A 27,807-nucleotide genomic window follows, 5' to 3' on the forward strand; every position below is an offset into this window, starting at 1 on the left:
CCCCCCGGGCATAACCACTCACAAGAGTGGGACTGTCAGAGCTGCAGCCCGAGGCCTGATATGGTTTTCATCATTTTTTTTTTTTTTTGTTTTTCATGCTATAATTTAATATAGAGAAGGGGGTCTGTGAAAAATCTAGCCGTTGACCTGCGAAAAACCCCATCCTAGGGAACTTGTCGCAAAATGTAGGTGGTGAGGCCCGGGTGGGTCCATGCCCTAAGACGGCCCTGGTTTTATGGATGGGTTTTGTTGGATTCTGTAAGTGTATAGTCACTAATATAAAAACCTTTTTATTTCTTCACACCTTAATTTTTCTTCTCAGCTCTCTGCAGCCGTCCAAACCACCTGTCATGGCCCCTTTTTCCATTTTCTTCCGTGGCCCCCTTGAGGTATCCCAGTACCACTATGGGGCCATATGGCCCCCCGGTTGAGCACCACTGGCCTGGTCTATCTGTGGATGAATATATCTCGCAGGGATATTTCCTTGTGAGAAATTACCACCACCGAACATAAACAATGCGAGTTTTTTTTTTCCCCCCTCACACGCCATTTTCTGTCTTTGTTTTGGATGGAAGCAACGCTTCGATCTTTCCGTCCATTTTTTTTACATTTGATTCCTTCAGTATTATGTGAATTCGATTCAGTCTTATTTGATTAAACGCCAATTTTTATTCCGAAGTAGGGAGAAAAGAACCTCAAATATTTGAAATCCCATTTTTTTCAAATTTTGAAAAATCTTCGCACGTGAGGAAATGGCTTCGAACAATTGCTTACTGCTCCGCATCGTTTCGGCTTCGGCGGCCGTCGCCAACTACGCCGGGAAAATCATCCGGGACATCATGAACAAAGGAGATCTCGGAATCGTCGACAAGGTATTTCAATAGTTACATTAATAATTACAGTTGAATCCCTTTATAACGAACGCCAAGGGACCAGAGGAATCACGAAAGTGAAATTTCGTTATAAAGGAATTCCAGGTTACCTAGCATTGTTCCTGTGTAAACTTATTTGGGGGATAAGAAAAGTGTTCGTTAAAACGAGATTTTCCGCTGTAACGGTAGTCGTTAAAACGGGATTCGACTGTGTTCAATAATTCTGTTTCGCTTTCAATGTACTACCCAAATTTTTCTCAACTTGTGTCCCCCGAGGTACTCCAAGGATCCCACGGGTGCAAGGACGTAGCGGGGGGAGACTTGGGGGTCTGATCGCCCCCCGAAATGTGAGAAAATGACCGAAAAAAGGGAAAAAGAGGGCCAAACTTATTGTTCTATCACTTTGGCGCCCCCCCCCCCGAAATGTGAGAAAATGACCGAAAAAAGGGGGGAAATATGGCCAAATCATTGTTCTATCACTTTGGTTCCCCCCCCCCCCGAATGAAATTTCTGGCTACGTCTCTCCAAGGATGAAAATCAAGTAAAAGAGGAGCCATGACATGCTGCTTAGTGGGGCCGCGAAAGCCCTGTGAGAAAAACGAAGCTGCAAGTGATGAAATACAGTGAGAAAAAGTGACTGTTTTCATAATGAAGCAGAACTGCAGGTAGAGCCAGGGCCATCTTAGCACATGGGCCCCACAATGGATACAGCCCGTGGCCTTAAGTGCGTATCAAAGCCTCAGGATAATTAGATTTGATGCTATTATTTTTTTAGAATAAGTATCTAAATTAAGGTAATCTCTGGTAAAACATGTACTCCCAGTCAAGAGGAGGGGGGTGGCGGAGGCTGATGCTGTTAAAATGGCAGTGCATAGAAACAAAGCCATCTTATAACGTGGGTCACATCTGAGTGAGGCCCTGGTGTTAGTACAGGTTTTACATGATGTGATCTGCTACTATGATTTTGATACTAGTATACTAAAACAGTCATGCACCTCGTCCATATTCCGCTGCGGAACTTCTAAAGTAACTGAATTTTTCTCAACTCATAGTGATTGAAGTGTGATGAATGAATAATTATACCGTTGCAAGCCTATTGCTTTCAGCGTTGAGACTTTTTAACAGGGAGATTGGCTCGTATTAGCGCCTCGAAGTTGGGAACTGCAGAAAACCAACTTCAGCTTACCACCACTGCGATGACGGTGGGGTTTGAACCCGGATCTTCGTGATCGAGTCCATCACTATGAACACTCAACCACCACAGCGGCTGATTTTGATACTGTAAGATGTTTCTAGCTAAAGTAAGGAGCTCCAGAAGTTCTTTTTGCCTGAGGGGGGTCCCTCGAGGAGGAGGTGAGGCAGCACTGCTTAGAATGCGCCCCCTCCATGAAATCCCTCCCTGAATCAGGTGTCGCTACCACCCTACTCATGAAAATTTTCTTTAGTACTAATTTGCTCAAAAAAAAAAATCAATGCAGTAATAAGAAAGGTCTTGTTTCTTGTTAAGAGGAGGGAGCACTGGACGAGAAAAAGGTATGGTCTAGAGTAACGGACACTGCATTTCAACCAAAAAAAGGTTAAGAAACGCTGGTGAGACCAAGTCCCTTCTTTCCCATTCCAATCTAGAGTCTTTTGTGAGCTCCTGGGTAGTTTTTTATTTTCAAAGGCCTCTCTTTATTGTTGGAATTGCTCGTATTGCTTTATAATATTTGTTTTACAGATTTGATTATTGTTGGCTAATGTTCCATATTTGGCATTTTGTGTAGTGTGTTTATTTCATGTGCTAAAGAAGCTAGTTTATTAGAGTGAACTGTCGTTAATTGGTCAAGTTCTGGAGAAAGCGCTTCAACAATTCCACCCACTATAACTTTACAAAAATAAAACCTAGGCTCTTACTGGGTATCTAGACTCTTTTAAATAAGCAACGGTCCTTTATGTTGTATAAATAATTATTCTCTCTCTAAAAGTGATAAGGTTTTTGAATGTAGGAACGCGTTTGGCAAAACTAGTGCCACCTGGATCAATCATTCTAGAAATTTAAGAGACTTCAACTAGTGTTGCCAACGTAATTATTTTCCTACTTGATCTGGTCTTTTTCTCTGCCATTTAGTTGGAAAAATACCCATCTAGTAGTTTTGCTAGTCATTTTTGTAGTCTTCAAAAAATTTTAATGTGCAGAGGAAGTCATTTATTAAATTACTTGATAATACGGAATGTCCTGGGAAATACGGGACGCATGGTCATTCACGTGATGACTCAATTCTGGTGGTTTAAGTCAGGTTTGTAGTTGTTTTTGATGAAAAATCTAGTCGGAAAGTTTTTTGACTGTTGGCAACAGTGACTGCAACCCCGTTAAGGGGGTAGCCGTGATGAAATGGGGGTACACGAAACTTCAACACATGTTCCTCAACTTATGAAATTAAATTCCAGAAACAAGGTAGGTAGACACGATGAGACTACTTAAATAGCAAATCAATTTTGAATCTGAAAAAATTCCTTTCAATTATATCATGAAAATCAGATTACTAGGGGTCTCCCCATGACAAAATATTATAATGATATAAAAATAAGTTTTCACATAACAGAGGAATGTAAAATTCAAGTAAATTATTTGCGCCTGAGGACAATAATAAGCAGATACAACAGAAAATCTACTGACAGTTCGGGTAGTTGAGGTGATAACAGGCGCCATCTGCAATGTTAGGATGAAGACACCAGATTGAACTTTGGTGAGGACAGACTTCGCCAAGTACAAGATGAGTCTGACACCATCAGGCCTTGGTCACGGGCTACCTTAAGGATCTAAGTGGTCTGGAGGAGGCATTCCCAAATTTCTGCCATTTGCTTGCGAACCTTATTTTTCACTGAATAGCCATGGGACCCATTGAGTCTGCCGGAGTTGAAGGTCTCTTTCGATTTCTTTGTCCAGGGCACCTGCATCGCCGCTCTCCCCAACCGTCGAGCTTGTCAGCGCAGTGTGCAGTGTCGCTCAATAAAAACTCAATTTGATTAAAGACTTCATTTAATTCCACATCTGGCTTAGGCATGAAAATAACACAGTGACGAGACATAACGAACATATATTGAACTATAACCGAAAAAAAAAAATGAACACTGATCAAGAACAAACATCTTTTATAGACAGGGAAATTCTTTCCCTCATGGGAATCGACCGGTTGTTGACGAGCGTAATCCGTCATTTGCATAAGGCATGAAGAATTCCCCTCTCCCCCACCGGGGCTCACGTTCTTGTAACCACACTTAATAGTATAAGGGCAATGAAAGTATTAAAATATTTTAATAAAAATTTAAGGGCAGCTATTATCTGGCTCCTGAAGGAAGTTACTAAAATGAGCAGCTACATTTTGCCAAAACCAAAATACAAGAGAGTGAGACTAGGAAGGACGTTCACAAAGTTTGAGAAATTAAGGGAAAACAATTTATTTTGTGTAAGGCAAAAATTAGTTCATCTCTAAGCCTAATTCTTATCACATCCTTCGTGGGCAGAAAGAAGCTGCATGCATAAATATGCTTATAAATATTACAGAAGGTTGCAAAACTGTTCGCACCATCGTCATCATTTTACGACCGCTTTCACGTCAGAATCATCTTTCACTTCATGACATTTTATCTGACCATAGCGATGCATCTCACATTTTTAAATTCATCAAAGCCATTGGTTTGTATGACAAATTATAGATTTTTACAATTCATGTGGCATTTTTACAAACTGACGTGGCATAAAATGCGGATTCCAAAACAAATTACCGTATTTTAATGTGTTTAAGAGACCACCTGATTTCTTTAGACTTAAAATTTGGGGAAAAAGTTGAAAAGATATATCTATAATACATGCTACCCATGAAACACCCTCTTATTTTTTGAGACCCGGTTTTTGACAAAAAGGGGTTCGTTATACACGTTAAAAAATATGGTATATCAAGTTCAAGATAGAAAAATAAATCAAAATGCAAATCATATATAAATAAAAATTGTTTAATTGTTGGGAATTCTGCAAGATTTTTTCGCTGCCCACAATTCAAAAGCTGTCTCAAAATGGAATTGTTCCCTGCTTGAACCATTCACACAAACAGAAATGCTGTTACGTGCATTTTTAAATCCATTCGATTTGGCAAAGGTTCATAATGCTGAACCCTCTTTCCCAGTCTACTGTGTGCAGTGGTAAAATTGTAGCAAAATGCACCATATTACACAAAACAGGATACATTCGCTGCAACTCATTCTTGTGAATGAAATCCACAACACCCTCTAAACTCATTTCTCTACAGCGGGTGCTCAGCAAATTTCTCAGTAGTTTCCATTCTGCTAACATTTCGGTTAAACAGTTTGATCTTTCCAAACACAGGAGATCAAAAATTATTTTAACTTCTTCTTTACCATAACTTCTGAAAGTTGGATCAGTTGGCAATGGAAGGTTTTATGGTATGAATATACCAAAAAGTTTCAACTTGTCACATTCTTGGAAACGTTCTTTCAGGTTTTCCAGAAGATTTGTGATGTAACTTTTATTTTTTCGAATACATCACATTCATTTGTGCTGTAATGGATTGTATGATTCTCATACACAAAATCAATCACTTCTTCAGGTACTATCTCCATAAAAACGTCTGAAATCTTTCTCCGCCATTAGAGGAAACATCGTCCCAAGCTTTTGATGGTGATGTCAATTTGGCATTTGACTAAAATCTATATTTTGCTTCTGAAATGCTAAACATAATACATAAAAGCAGTCACAGCAACGAATCTGTAACTTGTGACTGCTTTCAGTAGACCTTGCCCAACAGCACTGGAGTCTTCTGTCAACACAGAAACTAGTGCCGACCAGTTCTTTCTTACAGATTCAACTGACTAATACAGAAATAACCACCTTGTTGCTGATACTTGAGTGAATTTTTTTTTTTTTCAGTATCCAGGATTTCATACAATGTATCAAGTATCCTGGTACGTTTAGGTGATTGGCTAAAGTATTTGTGTATGCGATTCAAAATATCTTGATGTGTTTGACATTTCTTAATAGGGTGGTGAATCCAGATCTGACACCTGCATTATATTGGCACCATCTGTAGCTACCCCACAAATTTTTTTCTTCGGCAGACCAACTTCTTCTTACGTATTGCACAACTCTTTGTACAAGTCATTTGCTGTGCATCCAGGAAGCTCAATCAATTTCAAGAAAGAAGTGGTCAAACTTTGCTTCCCATTATATTTTCACTTCTGTATTTGGCATATACAATCATACACTGTATTACAGATACATCTGTGCTTTCATCCACCATAATTGAGTATCAGGGGCTTCGTTTTATTTTGGACACAATATCATTTTGAATTGAATCTGAAATGGCACACTGCATATCAATGGTACTTTTATGATTTTCATAATGTGTGCGCTCATCAACATTTAAATTTCCTAAATCATGCACACCCGAATCAATGCACAAGTGTTTTAAGGGAGAAAATGTGCACATTGGTAAATTTTCTTTAATTTGGAAGTAGACAATGTTCATTGCTGAAATGATGGCCTTTTCCTCCTTGCAGTGAACAGCAGCAACTGATTTATTCCATTCCATTTCAATCACTAGTATTTTGAGAGGCGATAGAAAACTGATGATCTTTGGTTTTTTCATGTTTTGCCAAGGAGTCTGCTTTAATGCCAACATTTCCTAATAAAGAAATTTTATTTTATTTGCGTGATCACAGAAAGTAAGAAAAATATAGCTATTTACACAGTAGAGCATTGATTACCTGAATACCGATCAACAGAAACATTTGTTAACAGAAAGCGTTCTAGTTGGCAAATTCAAATTTGTGCACCATGTAGAAGTTTCACCAGCAGTCGCTAGTGCTTTGCTCCTCCTGTAATAAGCTCCTTCCATCAGTGGTCTATCACTGCACCTGAAGAGCCACAAACCAGCCAATTCATATCAGAACTGGCTGAGTTGATGAAGGAATCTTCAGGATTTGGAGAATGTGACCAGAAAAACGTTCAAGACTGACTCGAATGTGATGCCGATGACTTTGGCTCTAAAGTATTGATGGATGATGAAATCATTGCCAGTGTCATCAACGACCCTTGATGACGAGAAAGAGCCTAGTGACGATGACTGGGCTAAAAAAAGGCCATCTAGTGAGGAAGTTTTTCACTGCCTATGAAGTGGTTAGCACTACGAGAAGGTGATGCTGTCCAATTGCTGTCTTTGAAACGTTTGCAAGATTTAGCAGCAAAAAAAAAAAAGTCTTGGTTTCGGAAGCAAAAGAAAATTTTGAACTTCTTTTCCTAAATTGTAACTTGGCAAACTAGGCTGGTCAGTTGTCTGTTATTTGTAAGACGTTGTTTCATACAGCTGCTATAACACTGGTACAATGTGTTTCAGTGAATGATCGGTTATCCAAAAAATTGGTTATGCAAACACTCCCAGTACACTATTGTTTCGGATAATCGATGCTCTACTGTATTTATAATTTCTTACTGTAACCTGGGTCTGGCCCACAGACCAATGTTACAGTAAAAAATTCTAAATAAATAAAAGTAGATTCTAATTAAACTAAAGCAAAACGAAAACTGGAGTATAAAACAAGCAAAAATAATAACGATCATAATGTACTATAAACCAATCATTTCCTACAAATTTTTTTCGTTCGTGGTGGATCTTCCCGATCTTGATGGCTAGTTGTCTTGGTCCTTGCGCCAATAAAACCAAACTCCAATCCTTTGGTTTTCCTAAATCTGTGGTTTAGCTTTCATTTAGATGTTGTAAACTTTCATTGTATTTAATGGTGGTAAAATTGCTGTAATCATTTCAGGGTATCAATGACTTACAGACAGAGGCAGATAGATCAGCGCAAAGATGTATTGTGAATTCCCTTTCGAGACAGTTCCCGAAGATGACCATCATAGGAGAAGAGGTTGGTCTTATATAGTTTTTTTCTTTATTTTTCTAGAAATTGAGTTGCAGTTGCTATGGTGAAATAATATCAGTTTGACTGAGCTTAAATATCTTTAAATTAATGAACTGTTACTGTCTTAATCTAATTCTTGGTTTCTTCGATAAACTGTTCAGTGAGTCTTTTTAACTGTGAGTGGAAAACTCTGTCTAACAATTTTATGTCACATTTAGTCACCTAGAAAATGTGACAAGGAATAAAAATGGTTTCAACAGATTATATGAAGAAAAGTCTCCAAATAGAGCGTTAGCATATTCAAGTATGGACTCAAAATGTTACTGCAAAATTGACATACAATTCATGTATTTGCGTATTAAATATTTTTTTTTCTTTCTTTTGATTTTAGACTCTAGACAAGCATGACAGCGATGATGAATTGACCTTGAATCTGGACAAATGTGAACCCTTGAACGTGGACTGTCCCGAACCTTACCGGACTGTTAAAGAAGAGGATGTGCGTATAGGTCTATTGCAATATAAAGAATTACTCATTTAGATGGTGTTATATTATTGATAAAGATGATATTCTTGGCAGTTAACGTTTATTTCTCACCGAATTTCAGGTGGTCATATGGGTTGATCCTTTGGATGGGACGAAGGAGTACACTCAAGGTATGTGTGCATTATCTTTCAAAATGGTATTTTATTTAACCTGTAGCAAATGGCTGAAAAAAACATAAAAATCAGAGGAAGTGTCAGCCAAAGTTGATAATGTATTCATGAACTGTACCAAAGGTCCTAAGGTTTTGAGGCCTTTAAAATACACTCAATGACAGAATTATTATTTTCTTCTTAGATTGATATAAGAAACAAAGTGTTTGTGTTCCCTTAAAGTTTATTACTGCAGGTTGGCTCATAGCTTTATTGGTATTTGATAGAGAGCTGTTTCGTTTGTCGTACTTGTAGAGTATATATCGTGATCATGTAAAATATGCCTCTCGTTTGGTTTTTCCTTCTTTATAGGTCTCCTGGATCATGTGACTGTTCTCATTGGCATCGCTGTTGGGGGTAAAGCAATTGGTGGCGTTATTCATCAGCCTTACTACAATTACCAGGTAGTTAAGATACTTCACATTTTGGTTATAATATGTTAAAAGCTTATATTAAGATTGCAATGCATATATTAGTTATTAAATCTTCGCACATCATGCAACTTGATCAAACTTGCCATATTTTTTCCCATATAGCCATATGACCCTTATAAATATAATCATTCTCCACTGTTTGAAGATATTCTAGAAGCACAATGCAGTTATGAAACAATGCCCAGGAAAATGACTATGGTTTATGTGAGGCCAGCTGACCCCACTGGTTCGTTGGTTTCGTAGTAATTGAATCAAAAAAAGCCACGCGAGTGAGACGAAGTTTCAGAACAAAGATAATGTATTATATTCCTTAAGACATGGTACAATTATAACGCTATATACAAATTGAGACGATTAATAAAATGATTAAGTTTCCTCGGACTGTCCAAGTCCATGACCTTCTCCTTCGGTCCCGAAAGTCGCTCCTGACTTTCTTTTTCTCCTCCCCCCAATCAAGCGTCTCCTTTCTTCACCCCCCTTGGGTCTTTTCTTTCCTCCGTTTCCGTTTTTCTTCTCCCTCGTTCTGGTGAGAGATCGTCGGAATGGAGGGGTCGTAACGTCACACCTCCCCACCTAGATGAATGTTCATCTTCAGTGGACATTCACAATCCACCACATCTAAAGTTCTGAGCATGACATCACAGCTTCACAATACAGTTCGAATTCCTCCTTCTTCTCTTCGTCTTTCCTTTTTTTTTTCTTTTTTTTCGCTACAGCTTTGCTTCGGAGAAAGCACCTTTGGTAATCTCTCCCCCCCCCCCCCCCCCCGTGAAGCATCTCTACGCCTCAGCATTCCCCGAGAGCCATTGTTTATCTATCCTTTCAAGTCTGGATAGAGCGTCAACATGCGGTATGCGACTTCCCGCTCTATGTTCAATTACTATATTATAATTTTGTAAAGCTAAAACCCATCTCTGTAACTTAGAGTTTTGAGGAGAACAATTGGACAAGAAAGACAACGGATTGTGATCCGATATTACCGTTATCCTCTCGCCGAAAATCCATTCTTCGAATTTTTTAAGTCCATATATTATAGCGTACGCTTCCCTATGAATTGCAGGCCATTTGCTTTGAGTGTGCGTTAATTTTTTACTAGCAAATGCTACTGGTCTCTCAATATTGCTATCATCCATCTGGCTCAAACACACACCAACGCTGTGTTGACTTGCGTCGCAGGTTAAATAATAACCTCTCCCAATAACTGGAGCCATTAATATAGGAGAATTACACAATTTCTCCTTGAGCATCTGAAATGCACTTTACTCCTTGTTTCCCCAAGTAACTTTTTCCGGTTGTTTTTTCTGAGTTAATTCAGTTAGAGGACGCGCTATTTCGGCATAATTAGACACTAATTCTCTGTAATAACCAAACAACCCTAACATGCTTTTAACTTGGGATTTAGTTTTCGGACGATCTAGTTCCTTAATTGCACTTAACTTTTCTGGATCAGGAGCTTGAGTTTGTGATCCTACAATATGCCCTAAAAATTTAACTTTACGTTTCCCAAATTTACATTTTCCTGCATTACCCATCCAGCCGTTACCTGCAAGTTCAGTCAGCACTGCTCTTAAATGCACAAGGTGCGATTCCCATGTCTGACTATACACTGCAATATCATCTAGATAAGCGTCAGCGTACTTTTTATGTTTTGCTAGGATGACGTTCATTGTTCTCTGAAAACTAGCACCTGCACCTGACAATCCGAACGGCATAACCTTCCACTGAAATTGGCCACTATGCGACGAAAAAGAAGTATATTTACGACTGTTTACGTGCATGGGTAACTGCCAGTACCCTCTCTGACAATCGATTGTTGAAATAAAATTTGCCCTTCCAACCTTTGCTAACAAGTTTGGGATGTGTTGCATTGGATATTCACTTGGTAGTGTATGGGCATTGATCATTCTATAATCGCAACACAACCTCATCCCACCATCCTTCTTAACTACGCATACAATAGGATGGCTGAATTCTGCATCGCACGGTTCGATCAAATCCAGTTGCAATAATTCTTCTATTTGTCCCTCTACCTTATCTTGCATTGGAATTGGAACCTTATAGCGATGTAACGTTTTAAGTTGACTACCTGGTTTTAGTTTAATTTCATGTTGTCCTATTTTGCTTTTCCCAATTTTTCCTGAAAAGAAATCCGGAAATTCTACCAGTAGTTTCTTTAATTGTTCTTCCTGGGTTTTTGATAAATTATCATTTTCTAAGACCCCCTTCCCATACTCGTCAGCTGATATTTGCTCCCTTGGGGCTTCTTTAATTTCACCAAAATCAGTATCCTCCTGAAAAATTACTCCAACCACATCACACGTTACCTTGAATTCTCTCAGTTTATTGGCATGAAAAGTTCTCTGACCCCCATTTGGCATTTCAACAATATAACTGTTCTGTTTGACTCTTCCCAAAATTGTTACAGGACCTTGCCATCTGGCGAAAAGTTTATTGGTAGAATCCGGAGCCAAAACTATTACTTGGTCCCCTTCCTTGAATTGTTTGAGTCTAGTCCCTCTGTTATGGTAATTAACATATTTTTGTTGATTTACCTCAGCATTAATATGTGCATTTTCGGCTATTTCTTCCAATCTCGATTTAAGTTCTATTAAATATTCACTTGCACTTTTAGTAGTTCCCGTTGGTAAAGGTAATGCATTGGTCATAACATTTTTCAACAAATTTAACACTCCTCTGGGTTTTCGCCCAAACATCATTTCGAACGGTGCGTATCCAATAGTGCTATTGGGTACCTCATTATAAGCCCAGACACAAAATGGAATACATTTATCCCAATCCCTTGGGTTCTTCCTCAATTCAAAATGTATCATATTTTTCAGAGTCTGGTTATATCTCTCAACCAATCCTGAACTCTGAGGATAACCTGGAGTACTAAATCTGGGAGATATACCTAATACCTCTTCGAATTTAACTGTGAGTGCACCAGTGAAATTTGTTCCTTGGTCGGAGGCAATAACATCAGGGATACCATATTTCTGAAAAATAGTCAAAAGTGCGTCACAAGTAGCCTTTGTAGACAAAGATCGTAAACACACTGCTTCTGCGTATCGTGAATGTTGATCAATAATCGTAAGAACATATTTATGCCCCCTTGACGATGGAGGAGAAATTTCACCTATACAATCAACATTATACAAATACAAATACAAATACAACGCCACAACAGGCAAAATGCCCAACGAGGTGGCTGATAAAAAGATGCCCATAAAAATATGGTTGTCATATGTTTCAAAAATACAGCAACCCAACTAAAAATGCAATTAACACAAATTACAAACAATATATACACATGATAAAATATTATACAATGCCCATAAAGATTACTTATGGTTGTCTTATTCTAAGAATGGATAGCTTCTCGATTTACCCCAACATGTTTATCGTATTTCTTTTTAAACGTGTCAATTGTGTTACAATTTACTACCTCCGGGGGTAAGCTATTCCATTTATTAACAACCCTATTGGAGAAAAATTCCCTGCGACACCATAACCTTGCATTGTCCCTCACCAATCGATACTGGTGTCCCCTTGTAAAAGCAGTCGATTGGCGGTGTACTAAAAGTTCATGGTCCATCCTATCCATCCCATTGAAAATTTTGAACACTTCGATCATATCTCCTCGACACCTGCGTTCATCCAATGTAAACATATTCAAAAAATGAAGTCTTTCTTCATAACTCAAGCCCTGTGTGCCAATAAGGACACGCGTAGCTCTTCTCTGCACCCCTTCAACCAAGTCTATGTCCCTCTGTAGGTATGGTCTCCAAAACCTTACAGCATACTCCAGTCCAGGACGAACTAAGCCTCGAAAAAGAGGAAGAATGACTTTAGGAGAACGCGAAGAGACCTTTTTGAAAATGAGACCAAGCATTCTATTCGATTTTTTGACAACCGCTGAACAATGTTCAGAAAACTTAAGTCGCTCGTCAATGAGAATTCCCAAATCGGTGACTCTAGTTGCATCCGGGATAGTGACACCATTCAACTCGTAAGAGAACCGTGGGTTGTTCGAACCAAAATGAGCGACCATGCACTTATCTACGCTAAACGTCATGCTCCATTCATTTGCCCATGCTGCAATCTTGTTTAAGTTGGTCTGGAGCAACTCCCTATCGCTTTCATTCCCGATTACCCCCATTAGCTTCACATCATCTGCGAATTTGCTAGTAATTCCATCGATATCCTGATCGAGTTTATCGATAAAAAGTGAAAAAAGTATGGGGCCAAGGACACTTCCCTGAGGAACTCCACTTGTGACGTCTGTCCAACCAGAGAATTCCCCGTTCACCATAACTCGTTGCGACCTATCTCTTAACCACGATTCTATCCAATTCAGCAAGTTGCCCCCTATTCCAATCTCGTGTAAACGCTTCAAGAGTTTGCCATGTTGGACCCGATCGAATGCCTTCTGGAAATCAAGGTAAACAACGTCGACATTTTTGCTCTTACCCAAAGCCTTAGTCACGTAATCATAGAAGCAAAGGAGGTTAGTTACACATGACTTCCCCTTCCTGAACCCATGCTGATTATCCGACAATACATTATTCTCGTCTATCCACTTCACAAACTGCCTTTTGATGATTAATTACCGACCAAACCTTTTCGGGTCTTTCCACCTTTGTTATGGGTATACGGTCGTATCTAGTTATTTTTCTTCTCAATTGACACTCCTGACAGCGATCACAATACTCTCTCACTTCTGCCTTCATCCCAGGCCAAAAAAAAAGAAAGTTTTATTCTTTCCAACGTTTTTCGGAAACCATAATGACCAGCAAAAACAGCTTTATGTGCTATTTCTAAAACCCTTTTTCTTCGATTCGTCGGCAAAACCAGTTGACAGATTACAGTATCCTGTACGTATTCACGATGGTAAAGATAACCATCCATGATCACAAAACCCTCTTTCCCTCTGTCAGCCATCTGGAATGGTCCCTTCAAACTATCGTCTTCCCGTTGTTCTTCTTTCAAGCGTTCTCCCTCCGATTTCGCGGAATTCGCCTGCTCATTTATGTCTCCTAAACCCTCTTGTCTCTGTCCCCTGTCACAATCGGATCCCCTCATTGATATCTCTTCTTCCTGTTGTTTTTCAGTGGGTGGTAAAACGACTTCCTCTAAATTGGTCACCGCCACCTCTTTCTTTCTTTGCGAACGCGTTGTTACTTGACCAACGTGCACTTTCCCCTCGGACGACGGAAAAATTTCTTTGCGTCGTATAGCTAATGCATTGAAATCCCCCAGAGAAAGAAGACCCTCTCTACTTAGCTTTGGGGCAATAGCACAGGTGGTCTCTATCCCATTGTCTCCGGAATGTAGCCCTCTCTCAGCTATTCTCAACTTTAGAACTTTCAAAGGTACTCGTATACTGTCCCCGAAGGCACCATATAAGCGGACAAAACCCTTCACTGGTTCCTTTTCTTCCCCCATCAGTCCTTGACGAATACAAGTGATGTCGGCACCCGAGTCCAACCTGAATTCTGCCTCCCCTTCGGCACTAGCCACAACGACATTCTTCAGCGTCAAAGGAATATCTTCCGCCTTGAGCGGCAGCTCCATTGTTCTCAAGTCAACACTGACCCTTGCAACCAAGTCATCTCTAGAATGCCCTTCTTCCTCTGCCGTACCCCCCTTTGCACCTGTTTTTCTCTTAGAACAAAATCTTGCAATATGTGCTGTGGAATTACAAATATAGCATTTTTTTAATAGATTTTTGAGGGTGGATGTAGATTTGAAATTTTTGTTACTGGAAAATGGTTGTTTAGGAATCGTGTTGTGAATGTTTGTGTACGAAATCGAATTAGTGAAAATATCGGCCTTTTGCGCTATTTCATGGGCTGTTAGTGACCTAACCTCTGGTTGTAGACAATCCTTCAACTTGTCAGCAGTTAACAACTGTGTAAGGTCTTCCAATGTTTCGACATGCCTACTCTGTATATAATAACGCAAATATCGTTCTATTTTCGTGGCAAACTGGAAAAAAGATTCATGATTTAGTTTCCTTAAGGAATTAAATTCCTGTCTTAGGTTTTCTGGAGAAACTCTTAGTTCTTCGAAAATCGTATTTTTAACTAAGTTAAAATTCATTATCTCCTCACTATCCAATTTTCTGTAAACATGATTCGCTAATCCTGCTTCCAATAAACAGAGTAACACTTTGCTCTTTAACTCTTCCGGCACAGAAAATGTCAAAAAATTTCTTTCCAAGGTTTCAAAAAATCCTATCACCTCAATCGGACTTTTGGGACACCTTCCCGATGATTCCTTAATTAGTCTGACAAATTGGCCCATCATATCAACTTTTCTCTCTACGTTGTTAGTGCTTGAGCCCGATGGATTTTCCATGGACGATTCTTTACCCAATCGCTCCATCCTGATCTTTTCCAGCTCTACTTCCATCTCCCGACCCACATTTTGCTCTCTTTGTAACCGAATTTTTAGCTCCAGGATTCGGGCTTCCGAATCACGTTCCCTTGTTCTATCCCGTTCCATTGTCTCCTCAATAGACCCATTGGTTCTGTCTCCCACATTTCCATCGAATTCTTGCATATCTTCGTCGACTCTACTTGACTTACGACGCCTACCTCTCTTACCCGCCATTATGCAAGTTTCCCAGAATTATAGAACCAAAACAACAGAACAAAATAAAATGATAACTCCCAAAACTAAACTTAAAAATCAAACGTTACAGATAAAGGCTCTCGGCAAACACTAACACGAGTAAACGCTCACGAAAGGAGAAAAACCATGCGGTACTCACCCAGTTCCATCGTTGTCATCGCCATCACGCCGTAATACTTCCACCACGTCATTATCACTTATGACCACAACATGTCCAATACCATGTGCGCTGAATGTTCACTACCATGTGCGCTGAATGTTCACTACCATGTGCGCTGAATGTTCGGGATGCTCTCAATTGCAAAGTTCAGCACTACACCACTGGAAAGTATAGCATATCACCAACTTCACTCCATCACATTTTTATCCTGTCGACACGCGCCATTTTGTTGTGAGGCCAGCTGACCCCACTGGTTCGTTGGTTTCGTAGTAATTGAATCAAAAAAAGCCACGCGAGTGAGACGAAGTTTCAGAACAAAGATAATGTATTATATTCCTTAAGACATGGTACAATTATAACGCTATATACAAATTGAGACGATTAATAAAATGATTAAGTTTCCTCGGACTGTACTATGGTTTATTAAATTATTAAAACATTTTTGGAATTAAATGGGAAGCAAAATGAATTGTAACATGGAGCCAATATCCAGTCTCCTGTACATTGTCCTTATCCATAATCTGATCCGTTGAGCCAGATCTCTCGCCATCAAGCTGACTAAACTTTCATCTTGACTGTACTAGTTCAAACTCCTCTCTGCGCAAAAATACTTCTTTTCCTCATTCTTTCTGGGGGGGGGGGGAGCATACCACCCTGTAGTCCTATAGTGAAGCCTATTTCCAAGAAGGCAGCCGACAATGATCAAAGTATTGCAGGTAGCCTTTGGCAGGTACACCTGAGACACTACATATAAAAAACTCATCACACTGCTAGTATATAAGGAAAAACTTTTCTTCATCCAACTATTATAAGAACGAATCAAAACTGAGAATTGATGGCACTGAAATTAACATAAACCTTTTAACAAACATCTCATTTGCATATGTGTACGGAATAGAATATTAGTACATAACTATGACATATTGAAACTGGCAACACACAAAACATAAACATTGGAGACCTGGCCAGGGTCTACAATATTAGGCCTATTGTACAATGAAGAATCTCGTGACGTTATTGTTATTGACTGCAAAGGTGGTCCATGGCCCACCGACGGCAAGGAGGTAAATATTGCACTTACGTATATAATCAACTAGGGCACAGATTTTTATGACCTAAAAGTCTTGGAAATGTGCAAGCATTTGTGACCTAAAAAACATTGAAATATGACCTTAAAGAAAATGATACTATGACCTTAAAAAATGAAACTGACCTCATAGTTTAACTCACTAATTTCTCCATTTCCATTTATTCTTTCTGATCTTATCCAATTTTAAAATAAACAGTTCATCGACTTGTAATAGATGAAAATTTCAAAGCATTTTTCTTAAAACTGTCTTACATAATGTAAATGAAAATAATGCGTACCCTGGTACAATTCTATCAAACGGCATTAGAATTACAGTAAATTAGGACATGTATTTTCAAATGTTCAAATTGGAAAATTTGTCTATTGTCTTGCAATATGTTTTTTTAAATGGAAAAACTTCCACGTCGAAGTTATGGGAGCAAATTTGAAGAAAGGCATTACATGTGCAGACAGTTCTGACTCGGTGTCGTCAAATTGTGCCTGGTTTCCACGTAAAATGGCATTTATCTTACAAAGGGTCGATCAAGTAACCCACATTAGCTTGTATTACTTTTTCTAATTTTGCAATAATTATTTCCGCAACATGACCTTTTGCTTGAAATATGTCACTGCTAACTTGCTGAACAGTTTGTAATGCATCACAAAGTGCCAATCCAACAGTCTCTAGGAGAGTATCTGCATATGGTATTTTAGCAAAGTTCGATTGCACATATGCTAAATGTTCGACCGAACTTTTTGATGAAAAACAGTCCTTCACAATCTTGATGGATGAAGCATCTGAAGAATCAAAGTTGTCAACTATACTCTTTAAGGCATTGTAATTCATGCAATAATATGAGGCGGCATTGAGCCAAGTCCCCCAACGTGTAAGAACAGGTTGAGGTGGAAGAGGTAGAGGAGGGGCGATTTCTTTCAATTTTTGTATACTGAGAGCAGCTTTTAGAGAAACATTTTTTTCTCCCATTCGAAATTAACTTGTCGATATTGGAATAATTTCTCAGAATTTCTTCAGCCAATCTGTGTAAACCATATGCCAGACATGTAATGTGAACTATTTTTGGGTAAAACAGTTTTAGCCCTCTAGCTGCCTTGGTCATGTATGGAGCTGCATCTGTTAAAAAAAGAATGTTTTCCTTTTTCACACCATCTGGTCACAATAGCTTCATGGCATCATCGAATAGCATAGCAATTGTTGACTTTTTGTAACATTTCACATGTTAGGAGAAATATTTCACCTGGTCTATCAACCTTTAGGGTTCCAACAACAACGTTATCTATATATCTCCCATCTACATCTGTTGTTTGATCTATAAAAACCTAAATTCTATTAACAGGGTAATGATTGCTTTCAAACACAATGATGACAATCGTTGACTGCATAAGGTGGGTTTCTTGTTCGCTGGAATTGGCGTATTCAATGTTGGATTCAGATGAGCACACGCAGATAAAAAACCACTTTCATACAGAATTTCACATTTCCCCAGATAATGATAAAACTTGAAAATAACTGATTGTATCCTTCTCTTGAGGGGTGACTTTGACCCATACACGGTCACTCCTGAATCCACTTGTTTGATATGTCCTCTGAATGAATGAACGCCATGGGGCTCTGCCACCGGACTTATCCCAGTTACCGAGATCTCTTCCAGCCGAGCTTCGTGGCAGAGTCTGGAACAAAGTGAGTGCACCTAACAGTCTGAGTGTGTAGCTAGTGTTGTGCTTGATATTTCAGTGCTGCCATCTATACTTCAAATTGTGAGTTTAGTGTAATGATTGAATATTTATTACGTTGTAGGCCTGTTGCTCTCTGTGGCAAGACTTTTTAACGGGGAGATCGTCTCGCATTCGCGCCTTGAAGTTGGAAACCACAAAAAACCAACTTCAGCTTGATACGTCCTCTGTGTTTTTCAAAAAACTTTCCATGAAAACATATTTACTATTGAACTACATATAGGTTATCTTCACAGATACCTGAGAAGAAGAAAGAAATTGCTTACCAGTGGATTAGGCAACTTATGTGGATCTCAGATAAAAATTGTTTACACTACAGTTTGTTTACAAACAACACTGATAACTGAACAGGTGCTGTCATCTAGACAAATGCAGCACAGTGACCTTAACTTATTTAATCAATCGCTGCACATTTTTTCGAAACTATTCTCCAGACTGGGAAATCAACCAAGATCACTCCACGAATGACCCAGAATATGGCCATCTTGAACTTTAATGTATTTGGTTCAGGATTCAAGTCTCATCTGTCAGTAGATCCTACAACCTAACATACATAAGTTGGTATTGAAAACAATAGCCGATACTGGCTTTTTGGGGGGTTGAAAGGGAGGGTCCCTTGTACCTGCTTGTGCTTGAAAAAATATTTTGTGCTATTATTATGTTTTTTTTTTTCAACCTTTACATGCAATGTTGTTTATTATCTTGAAGCTTATATGTATTTTTTTTTTCTTTTACACTGCACTGTCACGTTCTTGTATCTTGCAGCCAATGGACATCCTTAATGTAAGAATTACCTCTTGATTTATAGCATGCAATGACACTGACTCACGAAATAGTCTCAGCATGCGAGTTTCGTTGCATGAGTTAATAACACTTGTTTAAGGTACATATATGTATTATTTCAAACTCTGCGATAACACTACTTATATGTTTCTGTGTGTGTATATGCACTACCTACCGATAATTTCCGGACACTTGTGAGATATTCTACTGTCAAGTCCTTTGAGAGAGAAAAAACAAACAATTTTTCGGAAAACACTGTCACAAGGTGCAAAATTAGACCACTTTGTACATTTTGCTAAATTGCTGTCCAACTATTCATCGAAAAATCATTAGCAAGTTAATTGTTACTATATTTGTTTAAAAATGTAGGAAACTATCCATACAAAGGTTTTTAACAGCTGGCTGATGCAAAGATATAGTTTGGAAGGAGTATATATTTCAGAAATTCAACTGCAGGTAATCAAACCTCCGTTCAATGCACAATAATCTGTATTAAAATCAGATGACCACATTGTGTAGATTCCTAGATTGGAACAGTCCAAATTTGGCAATATTGAATAGTCCAACAGGGAGGAGGAGCCATTGACATTTTGTAAATGGCAGTCAATTACAGATGACCATAAGGAGATATTTTTTGATTGCTTATTAGTCCAAAAATGCAATCAAAGGGTTAGGAAATATATGGTAAATTACAAAACAACTCTTGCCTTTGAATCAATTTCTTTAAAAAAGGTGATGAGAAATATCAACAAGTAACTAACAAACACACAATGTGCAATAGTCATCATCGATGGTACATCAATCCTGAGACTGGTTCGCCCCCATGCTAAGCAGCCGCCACTCATCTCTGTTTTGGGCTTTGTACCAGCTAAAACCAACTAAAGAACATTCTGCGTCATTTAGTAAAGTTGAAATCCAAATGACTCTGGGTCTTTTCCTTTTGATCCTGCCCTTCATTTTGTCTCGCAGCTATCTGCCGTGACGGAGAACGTGTCCCAACCAATGTAGCCATCTATATTCCATTCTAGGATTTGGTAACTCTCTCCAACCTGTGTTAATACTCGTGAATTTGACCTTTTCAATGTCCAGTGTATGCGCCTCCAGCACTTCCAGTTGTTTCACATCTCTTGTTTATGGTCCAGGTCTCTGATCTGTATAGTGCACACATATACCTTAATCATGTTTTTTCGTAGTTTAAGTTTTTGTTCGTTAACAATCCTAGTCTAGCAAGGGCGATTCTAGATCTTATGTCATTGCTGCAGTAGCCATCTTCCATGATCAAGGGCGCCCTCCCCCCAAAGTATTTAAACGATATTACTTGTTGTAAGTTGTTGACCTTTAATTTTTGTTGTGAAGTGATGAGCTTTCTTGTGCATTGACATTGTAATCATACCAAGGCAAAATGTATCAAATGCACTATGCACACTTATTCAGTGACCCTGCCTTCTGGTATCAATCAACAAGTAAACAAGTTGTGTATTGTATGATTTGTATACCATTACCGTCATTTTTAACTAGGCAAATTTGCAGGCATTGAACGGAAAGAATAAATAACACTTTACCTGGATTAATTTAAAGTTCCATTCCGGAAGTCAGAAGGCACCTTGGCAATTAAGACATGCTATTCAAAGTTCTTTAGATACTGGGTAACACAACACGCCCTTGAATATCATGGCGTTATATACCTCTATGTGCCTCCTAACCAAACATATAGCATTCAACTGCTTGATCAGTTTTTATGAAAGCATTTATAGCACATGTTGAAAAATTGGTAGCGGAAGCATTTGCCACTATAATCTAACAAATTTACTGAAATGATCATTTGATCATTTTTGTCGCACCACTGTCATTTTCTGCACACGAGGACTAATTAGACCCAGACCTACAATTTATTGCAGATTCCGAACAGCATGCTTGTTTTTTATACTCATCGAGAGGTTGGCGCGCTAACCCCTCAATGGGAGACTCCTACGGTAGCAATTTTTTGCTGCAGTCAAGTCGCAGTTTTTTGTTGTATCCCTGTGTTGGGAAAGTTTTCTGACGAGGATGAACCGGGTATCGAACTCGCGACACCTCTAAACATCTTTTGGTACTTTAGACGAGCATCTTATCGACCAGGCTACCACGCCCCTACTGAAATGAAGAAACAGCGTTAATGTTCATAATGTTCTTTCATAAAACATTGCAGAGAGAATCACTGGATGCACCCTGCTAGTTCTTCTGCCCAAAACAGACATAAATGAGATTCCTCAAAAACAGAAGTTTATGGTTTTTGTTATTTGATGATTTTCCGTATTCGCTGTGACACTCTGAACGTCCCCAGGAATACAGAGGGCTGACTGTACACTGCTGTCTTGGTAGTTATTGGTAGACAGTGCATGCAAAATGGTGTTTGAAACCTAGATACTGATTGCATTCTAATCTATAATAAAAATAATGTACAATTACATTGGGGATACTCTTTTTTTGCATGCTTACGTATTTAGTATTATTGTTAAAAAAATAAATGACAGTGCTGTGACCTGAATTTCTCCATATGATAAGAGAAAAATTATTGTTTGTTAGGTGTGATGATATTGGCAAATATTATATGGTGTTTAAAAAAAAAACTTAAAAAGAAAATTTTTTAAGTCTGTCCTTGGTACACTGACTTTTTATGTACGTATAGAGATGACAATTTGAGGTTAATTTGTGACGTATTAGACAAAAGGGGAGCACAGCTTTCCCAGATTCCTATCACAAGGGCTTTCGACTACACTTATTAATTTCATGTCACTTGCAAAATTGCTAACAGTCCCTTCAGTAACTTCACAAAAATTAGGAATATGAGACATGTAACGTTTCCCCTTGAGAAAATCCACATGCAGCACTAATCCAATCGAAAAAATTTCCAAGTTCCCTGTTCACCATAACTTGGTGTGCCCTATCCTGCAACTACAAATCTATACACATTAACAAGCTGTATCCAATCTCAAACGTGTGAATTACAGCTGGCAGGATCATTGGATTAACTAAGTAAATAATAAACTACATGCCATCAAGCCCACATTTTGATATTGGTGTTCGAGCTGCAAGACTAACCGAAAGGGGGAAGTCTTTCTTGCCCGGTTACACATAGAACACAGTCGCCTCGCACAATTTTCTCTTTTATTACGGAAGAGTCAATCTGAGTGTCCACATTGTCAGAGTCCATTGACCATCGGTCATGCTTTTACTTGTTTGCATCATCGTCATCATTTTACGACCACTTTTGGTCATAGTCGTCTTTCACTTCTCGACATTTTAAATGACCATTGCGATGCATCTTGCACTTTTAAATTCATCAAAGCCATTGGTTTATATGACAATTGACATGACAAGAACAATTCTTGTATTGATTTTGTATGGACATTTGTTTTGGTGCAGCTTGACCTAGATGGTCTTTGCACCAAAAAATCAAAATCCAATCCATCTTTCACTTTGACATTTTAAATGGCTATTGCGATGCGTCTCACATTTTTGAATTCATCAAAGCTATTGATTTTTACAACAAATTATAGTTTTTACAATCGGCGTCATTGTTTTCCATTTCATACAACATTGTTTTTTATTATTATACATACTTTTACTTGCTTGACGTGACAAGAACAAATTTTGTTTTATTTTCAATTGGTCACTTCTTTTGGCACAGTTTGACCGAATCACATTTGTCCCCTGAATTTCTACACCATCTCCCGTACTCCTAAAAGATGCTTATATCTCCCGAATTTCAACTATGATTATAAAAAATCCTTATTTTATGTGAAAATTATTCCCAAACCCAGGGGGGAAGAAGACTATTTTTGTTTTGAATCCCTAAAATGACATCGCACACGATGTAAATTGTCGTCATTGTCAAATCACAAAAACAAAAAATTTCTTGGGAAACAGACAGTTTTCCAAACAGTCAATGTTGATTCGGCCTTTCGACATCCCAAGTTGGCGAAATGACTTGTATCTACTTTGACTATATGTCCCATTAAGTCTTTGGGTAATTCCTGGTTCTGGCCCGATGGTGATTTTTTTTCTTTGGCGAGGTTTGATGTAGCGTAGTAGTGACAAGTAATTTAACCTCCTAGTTGGTGGTAATTGGTGACTTGGCATTAATCTGTGATGGGTTGCACGATTTGCATAGAGAAAAAATCTCTACAATTTTACTTTTATCAATGAAAAATCCCATATTGCTTTCTGAAAATCCTCATTATTTTCGTACGGAATTCGAATCATGTGAAAGCTAAACTAATTTCATTCTCCAAAGTTGGCAGCTATGTAATTAGCCTTTGTGCCAATAAAACCGAAATCCAATCCAAACGTGTGAATGCTCCATATAACATTTGCCATGGAAGCATGCATCTACACACAGTAGATTTGCTGTCTTAGTTTCTTTGTGGAAATGTGCGTTCAAGGATTTTCACCCTTAAAGCCGAGGGCATCTCCCATTTTTCAATTTATCAAAGCCATTGGCTTTTATGACAAATTACACTTGTTTACAATCTACACTATTATTTAGCATTTCACACATTGTTTTATTTCCTTTACATGACAAGAACAAATTTTATCATATTTTTGTATCATCACTTGTTTTGGTGCAGTTTGACTTAATTGGTCTTTGCACCAAATAAACCAAAAACAATCCAGATTTGAAATCGGTTTCAGCCTGTTTGGATGAAGATGTAGGAAGGTCCATATTGTAAACCATTTTCGATGGAATGTCCCACAGTGCAATGTTGATAATTTATGAGCATGCAAAATTGGTACTCTGCATGTTTATGTTTGCACGTGCATGTTTCGATAACTTTTTTTCTATATTTAATTATCTCAGAAGTGACTGTTTGTTTGTTTATAAGCTAGGTTTTCGACTGGAAATCATCAGGGGGGAACCTTTGAATCTGATTGTAACTAGAGCATAAAGGTTGCTTCTGGGATAACCAGTCTTGAAGTACAGGGCGTCCATAATTAAAAGACCCTATTTTAAAGTAGCCTACGGGCGAAACCAGTCATCAGAAAATCGTGAAATTTTGTGGAAGACTTCATGAAGTGATGGAATTTGTTTCAGTGGGGGAGAGAAAAATTAGTTGCTCATGTCGCCACCAGAAGGCATTTTATTAAGAAATGACACATTTAGGCAAACGTTTACAATTTTAACAATTGTTAAACACTTTCACAATTGTTACTGCAACAAAACATGTTCCACATGATGGCCATCATTTTCAGATACTATGTGAAATTGCAAGATGGTATGTTCCACAACTGACTGAAGTGTGTGCGGGAAATGTTCAGCACATGGCGTGAAATGCTGCCTTTGAGATCAGGTAGCGTTCTTGGATTGTCATGACTTGCCAGACGTTTCAAATGGCCCCAAAGTCAAATATTGTGTGGATTAAGGTCAGAGGAAGCCATAGATTAGGGAAGTGTTGGCTGATGACATGTTCTTCTGTAAAATGTGATTTAAGGACATTCTTAGCACACACAGCAGTGTATGTGGAGGAACTCCGTCTTGCATAGAGATTGTGTCTGCAAGACAGTGACATGCTTACAGAGCCGAAACAATTTTGTTCTGTAACAGCAATGCATATCGCTTCCCGGTGATTGAACATGTCACTGGACGTATAGAGCGTAACTTCTCGTAGCAACGGAACCTCTAAGATAGCAAGTGGAATTTGTGGTTCCCGAATTCTGCAGTTGTGAGTATTGATTTCACCATCCAAGTGAAAATGCGCTTCATCTGTCCAGAGAATATTCCAAGGCCATTCTGAATCAACCTCAACGCAAGCTAGAAACTGCAGTGAGAGCCAGAGTCGAACGTCATAACCATGTGTAAGCAACTGCTGCACAACTGAAAATTTGTACGGATAATATTGGAGAATATTTTTTTCCCCCCGCATGATCTTGTGGACAGCTGAACATGGTCTATCCAACACTTGTCACTACACGCCTGACACTAGTGCTATCACTAGAATTTGAAACTCTGTCCTCTTCCACCTGGAGCGAAACCTCCTGTGCTGTGTCTATAGAAACTGGTTTTCTTCCAGAACGAACAGCCAACAATCCTGTGGTTTCAAATTTTCTTATCTTACTTCGAAGATTTCTAACATTCATTGGACCTTTTAGAATCGTCTTCCGAATCTGATATTTCCGTAGAGCAGTTACTGCAGAATTGCTGTTTTGGTAAAACATTTTGACCAAGAAAGCACGATCTCGTAAACTTATCGTCATTGTGAGCAGCAAACACATTGAGAAACGAGATTTTTGTGAATGTTTCTGGGTCTCATAACAGCTGCTGTGTGACCTCACATAAATTTACATGTTTACTACATGGTTTCAAAGTGAAACACCCTCTGGTAGTGACTCTGTTGTGCATCTTAATTTTTTTCTCATTCCCATCACTTCATGAAGTTGTCCCACAAAATTTCACAATTTTCTAATGACTGGTTTTGCCTGTAGGCTACTTTAAAATAGGGTCTTTTAATTATGGATGCCCTGTATACAGTATTATTCGAGAGATGATCAAATGCTTATCGATTAAAATTCCAGGTGGAAGAGGACTACACAAAATTAGGGCGAACTATGTGGGGCATTGTAGGCATTGGAGCGTTCGGCATTGAGCACAAGTTACCACCGAAAGACAAAGTAATAGTCACGACTACGAGATCTCATTCAAATCCTGTCATCCAGAAAGCTGTTTCTTCCATGAATGCGGATGAGGTAATCAAGGTTGGCGGAGCGGGACATAAAGTAAGGACATTTAATAGCATGTTGTGTTTTATTTTGTTTATCTTATTAAATGCATGAGAGGGTGCAAAGAAGAAACCAAAATTTCTCCGATGGGCAGGTCTATTGTAGTACATGTTTCTGCCACTAGGTATCTCTTGCAGGGAACCTAATGCATCAATGTACTGGCCTGCATCGTCGAGTGAAGTCGTAGTAACATTTAATTTTCTTTCTCAAAGCCCCTCTTGCTTGTTTCTTGTTCAATTTCTGTAGTGGCTGAAAAAATTGCTGAAGGTTTTCCAATGAGCGGCATCTAGCAGCAAAAAGCATGCATTATAATGGGCCAGCTTATCGAGGTTTCAGTTTCTTTTATGTCTCCCATGTATATGTAGTTTTATTTCTTTCTCTGCATAATCTACATCTATTTTATTTCCTGTTTGGTCAGGTTCTGCTTCTCATCGAAGGAAAAGCAACAGGATACGTCTTCCCTAGCCCAGGCTGTAAGAAATGGGACACCTGCGCACCAGAGGCCCTTCTCCATTCAGTCGGCGGCAAACTCACAGACATTCACGGTGAAGCCATCAAATACCATGCAGATGTAGAACACCAGAATTCTGCAGGTGTGCTGGCGACATACCTAGCATCTGTGCATGACTGGTATGTTGAAAAAATGCCAGCGGATGTGATGCTGTAGTGACTTTGTCACTTTCTCAGTGAGCGATATATATTGAACTTCACGTACCTACCAACGTCCAGCACCCAATGCATTGGTTTTTATCTCGTCCCACCTAGTATATGTGTTGAGTTATATATTGTTTGTATGAATTTTACAGATTAGTGTTGTGTGTATCAATCATTTTCTTTCTATCTTTGGTATAATAATTTGGAGGTTGCTTCCCAGAATTAAGTTTGTTTCAGTTTTTCTCATCCAAAATGATCTTGTATGTGTGGACGCTATGTAGTCCTTTGATTCCCTGAAGTTATTGGTGAAAACCATCATTTGCTCTGTCGATGGACATTCTATTGTTCCAAATCACAGCAAAATGTTCATTTGGTGGTTAAAAGAAGATAAAATGCTCTAAAAATGATCTCTTGATGGTTGAATCAGCAAAATGGCTTGTCTGTGACCGTACACCTTGTTTGTATAAGCTGTCTCGTTTTTGTTCGTGTTGGCGATTTTCTTTACTCACTGTCTTGGTTTCAGTCCTTGATGTCCCATTGTTGTTGTTTTTTTTTCCAGTGAATGCGTGTAATTTGAATTTTTTTCTTGGCTGATTACAAGCAGTTTTCTGTAGATTAGCCATTTGCTGCATTTGGCTATCTGACCATCAAAATGCATCTCACATTTTTAAATTCATCAAAGCTATTGGTTTTTTTTATGACAAGGTATAGTTCCTTGCAATCTACGTCATTGCTTTACGTTTCATACATCATTGTGTTAAAAGTATGCATAATTTTTGAGCATGCATACTTTTACTTGCAATCGCCGCTGGCAGGATCATTGGAACAATCAGATAAATAATAAACTTCATGCCATCAAGCCCACATTTGGCCATTGGCGTTCGAGCTGCAGACCTAACCGAAAGGAGGAAGTTCTGCTTGCCCGGTTACGCATAGGACACAGTCGCCTCACGCAATCATATCTATTACTACGAGAGAATCAACCAGAGTGTCCTTATTGTCAAAGTCCATTGACCATTGTTCATGCTTTTACTTGTTCACATCATCTTCATCATTTCACGACCACCTTTGGTCAGA

At 38.7% G+C, this 27,807-nt stretch overlaps 1 protein-coding gene across 2 annotated transcripts; it reads left to right on the forward strand.

Annotated features, from left to right (window-relative positions):
- The first annotated feature begins 561 nt into the window (after nucleotides 1-561).
- On the forward strand, nucleotides 562-27,404 carry LOC149067878 (3'(2'),5'-bisphosphate nucleotidase 1-like). Of its 2 annotated transcripts, XM_089252319.1 has the most exons (8): nucleotides 567-872; nucleotides 7,695-7,796; nucleotides 8,182-8,289; nucleotides 8,399-8,447; nucleotides 8,799-8,890; nucleotides 19,303-19,320; nucleotides 25,873-26,073; nucleotides 26,495-26,882. In XM_089252319.1, exons 1-8 carry the CDS (start codon nucleotides 753-755, stop codon nucleotides 26,741-26,743), a joined length of 939 nt encoding a protein of 312 aa, XP_089108445.1. In that variant the 5' UTR covers nucleotides 567-752; the 3' UTR covers nucleotides 26,744-26,882. The 2 variants fall into 2 exon arrangements, with proteins under 2 accessions (XP_089108446.1, XP_089108445.1); XM_089252320.1 differs by lacking the exon at nucleotides 19,303-19,320 and having other exon boundaries at nucleotides 562-872; nucleotides 26,495-27,404.
- Nucleotides 27,405-27,807: the final 403 nt, after the last annotated feature.

This window comes from Pholcus phalangioides, unplaced genomic scaffold (assembly GCF_987345545.1).
Source record: "Pholcus phalangioides strain wild (caught in Gottingen) unplaced genomic scaffold, Ppha-v1.0 ptg000028l_1, whole genome shotgun sequence".
Classification (NCBI taxonomy): Eukaryota; Metazoa; Arthropoda; class Arachnida; order Araneae; family Pholcidae; genus Pholcus; species Pholcus phalangioides.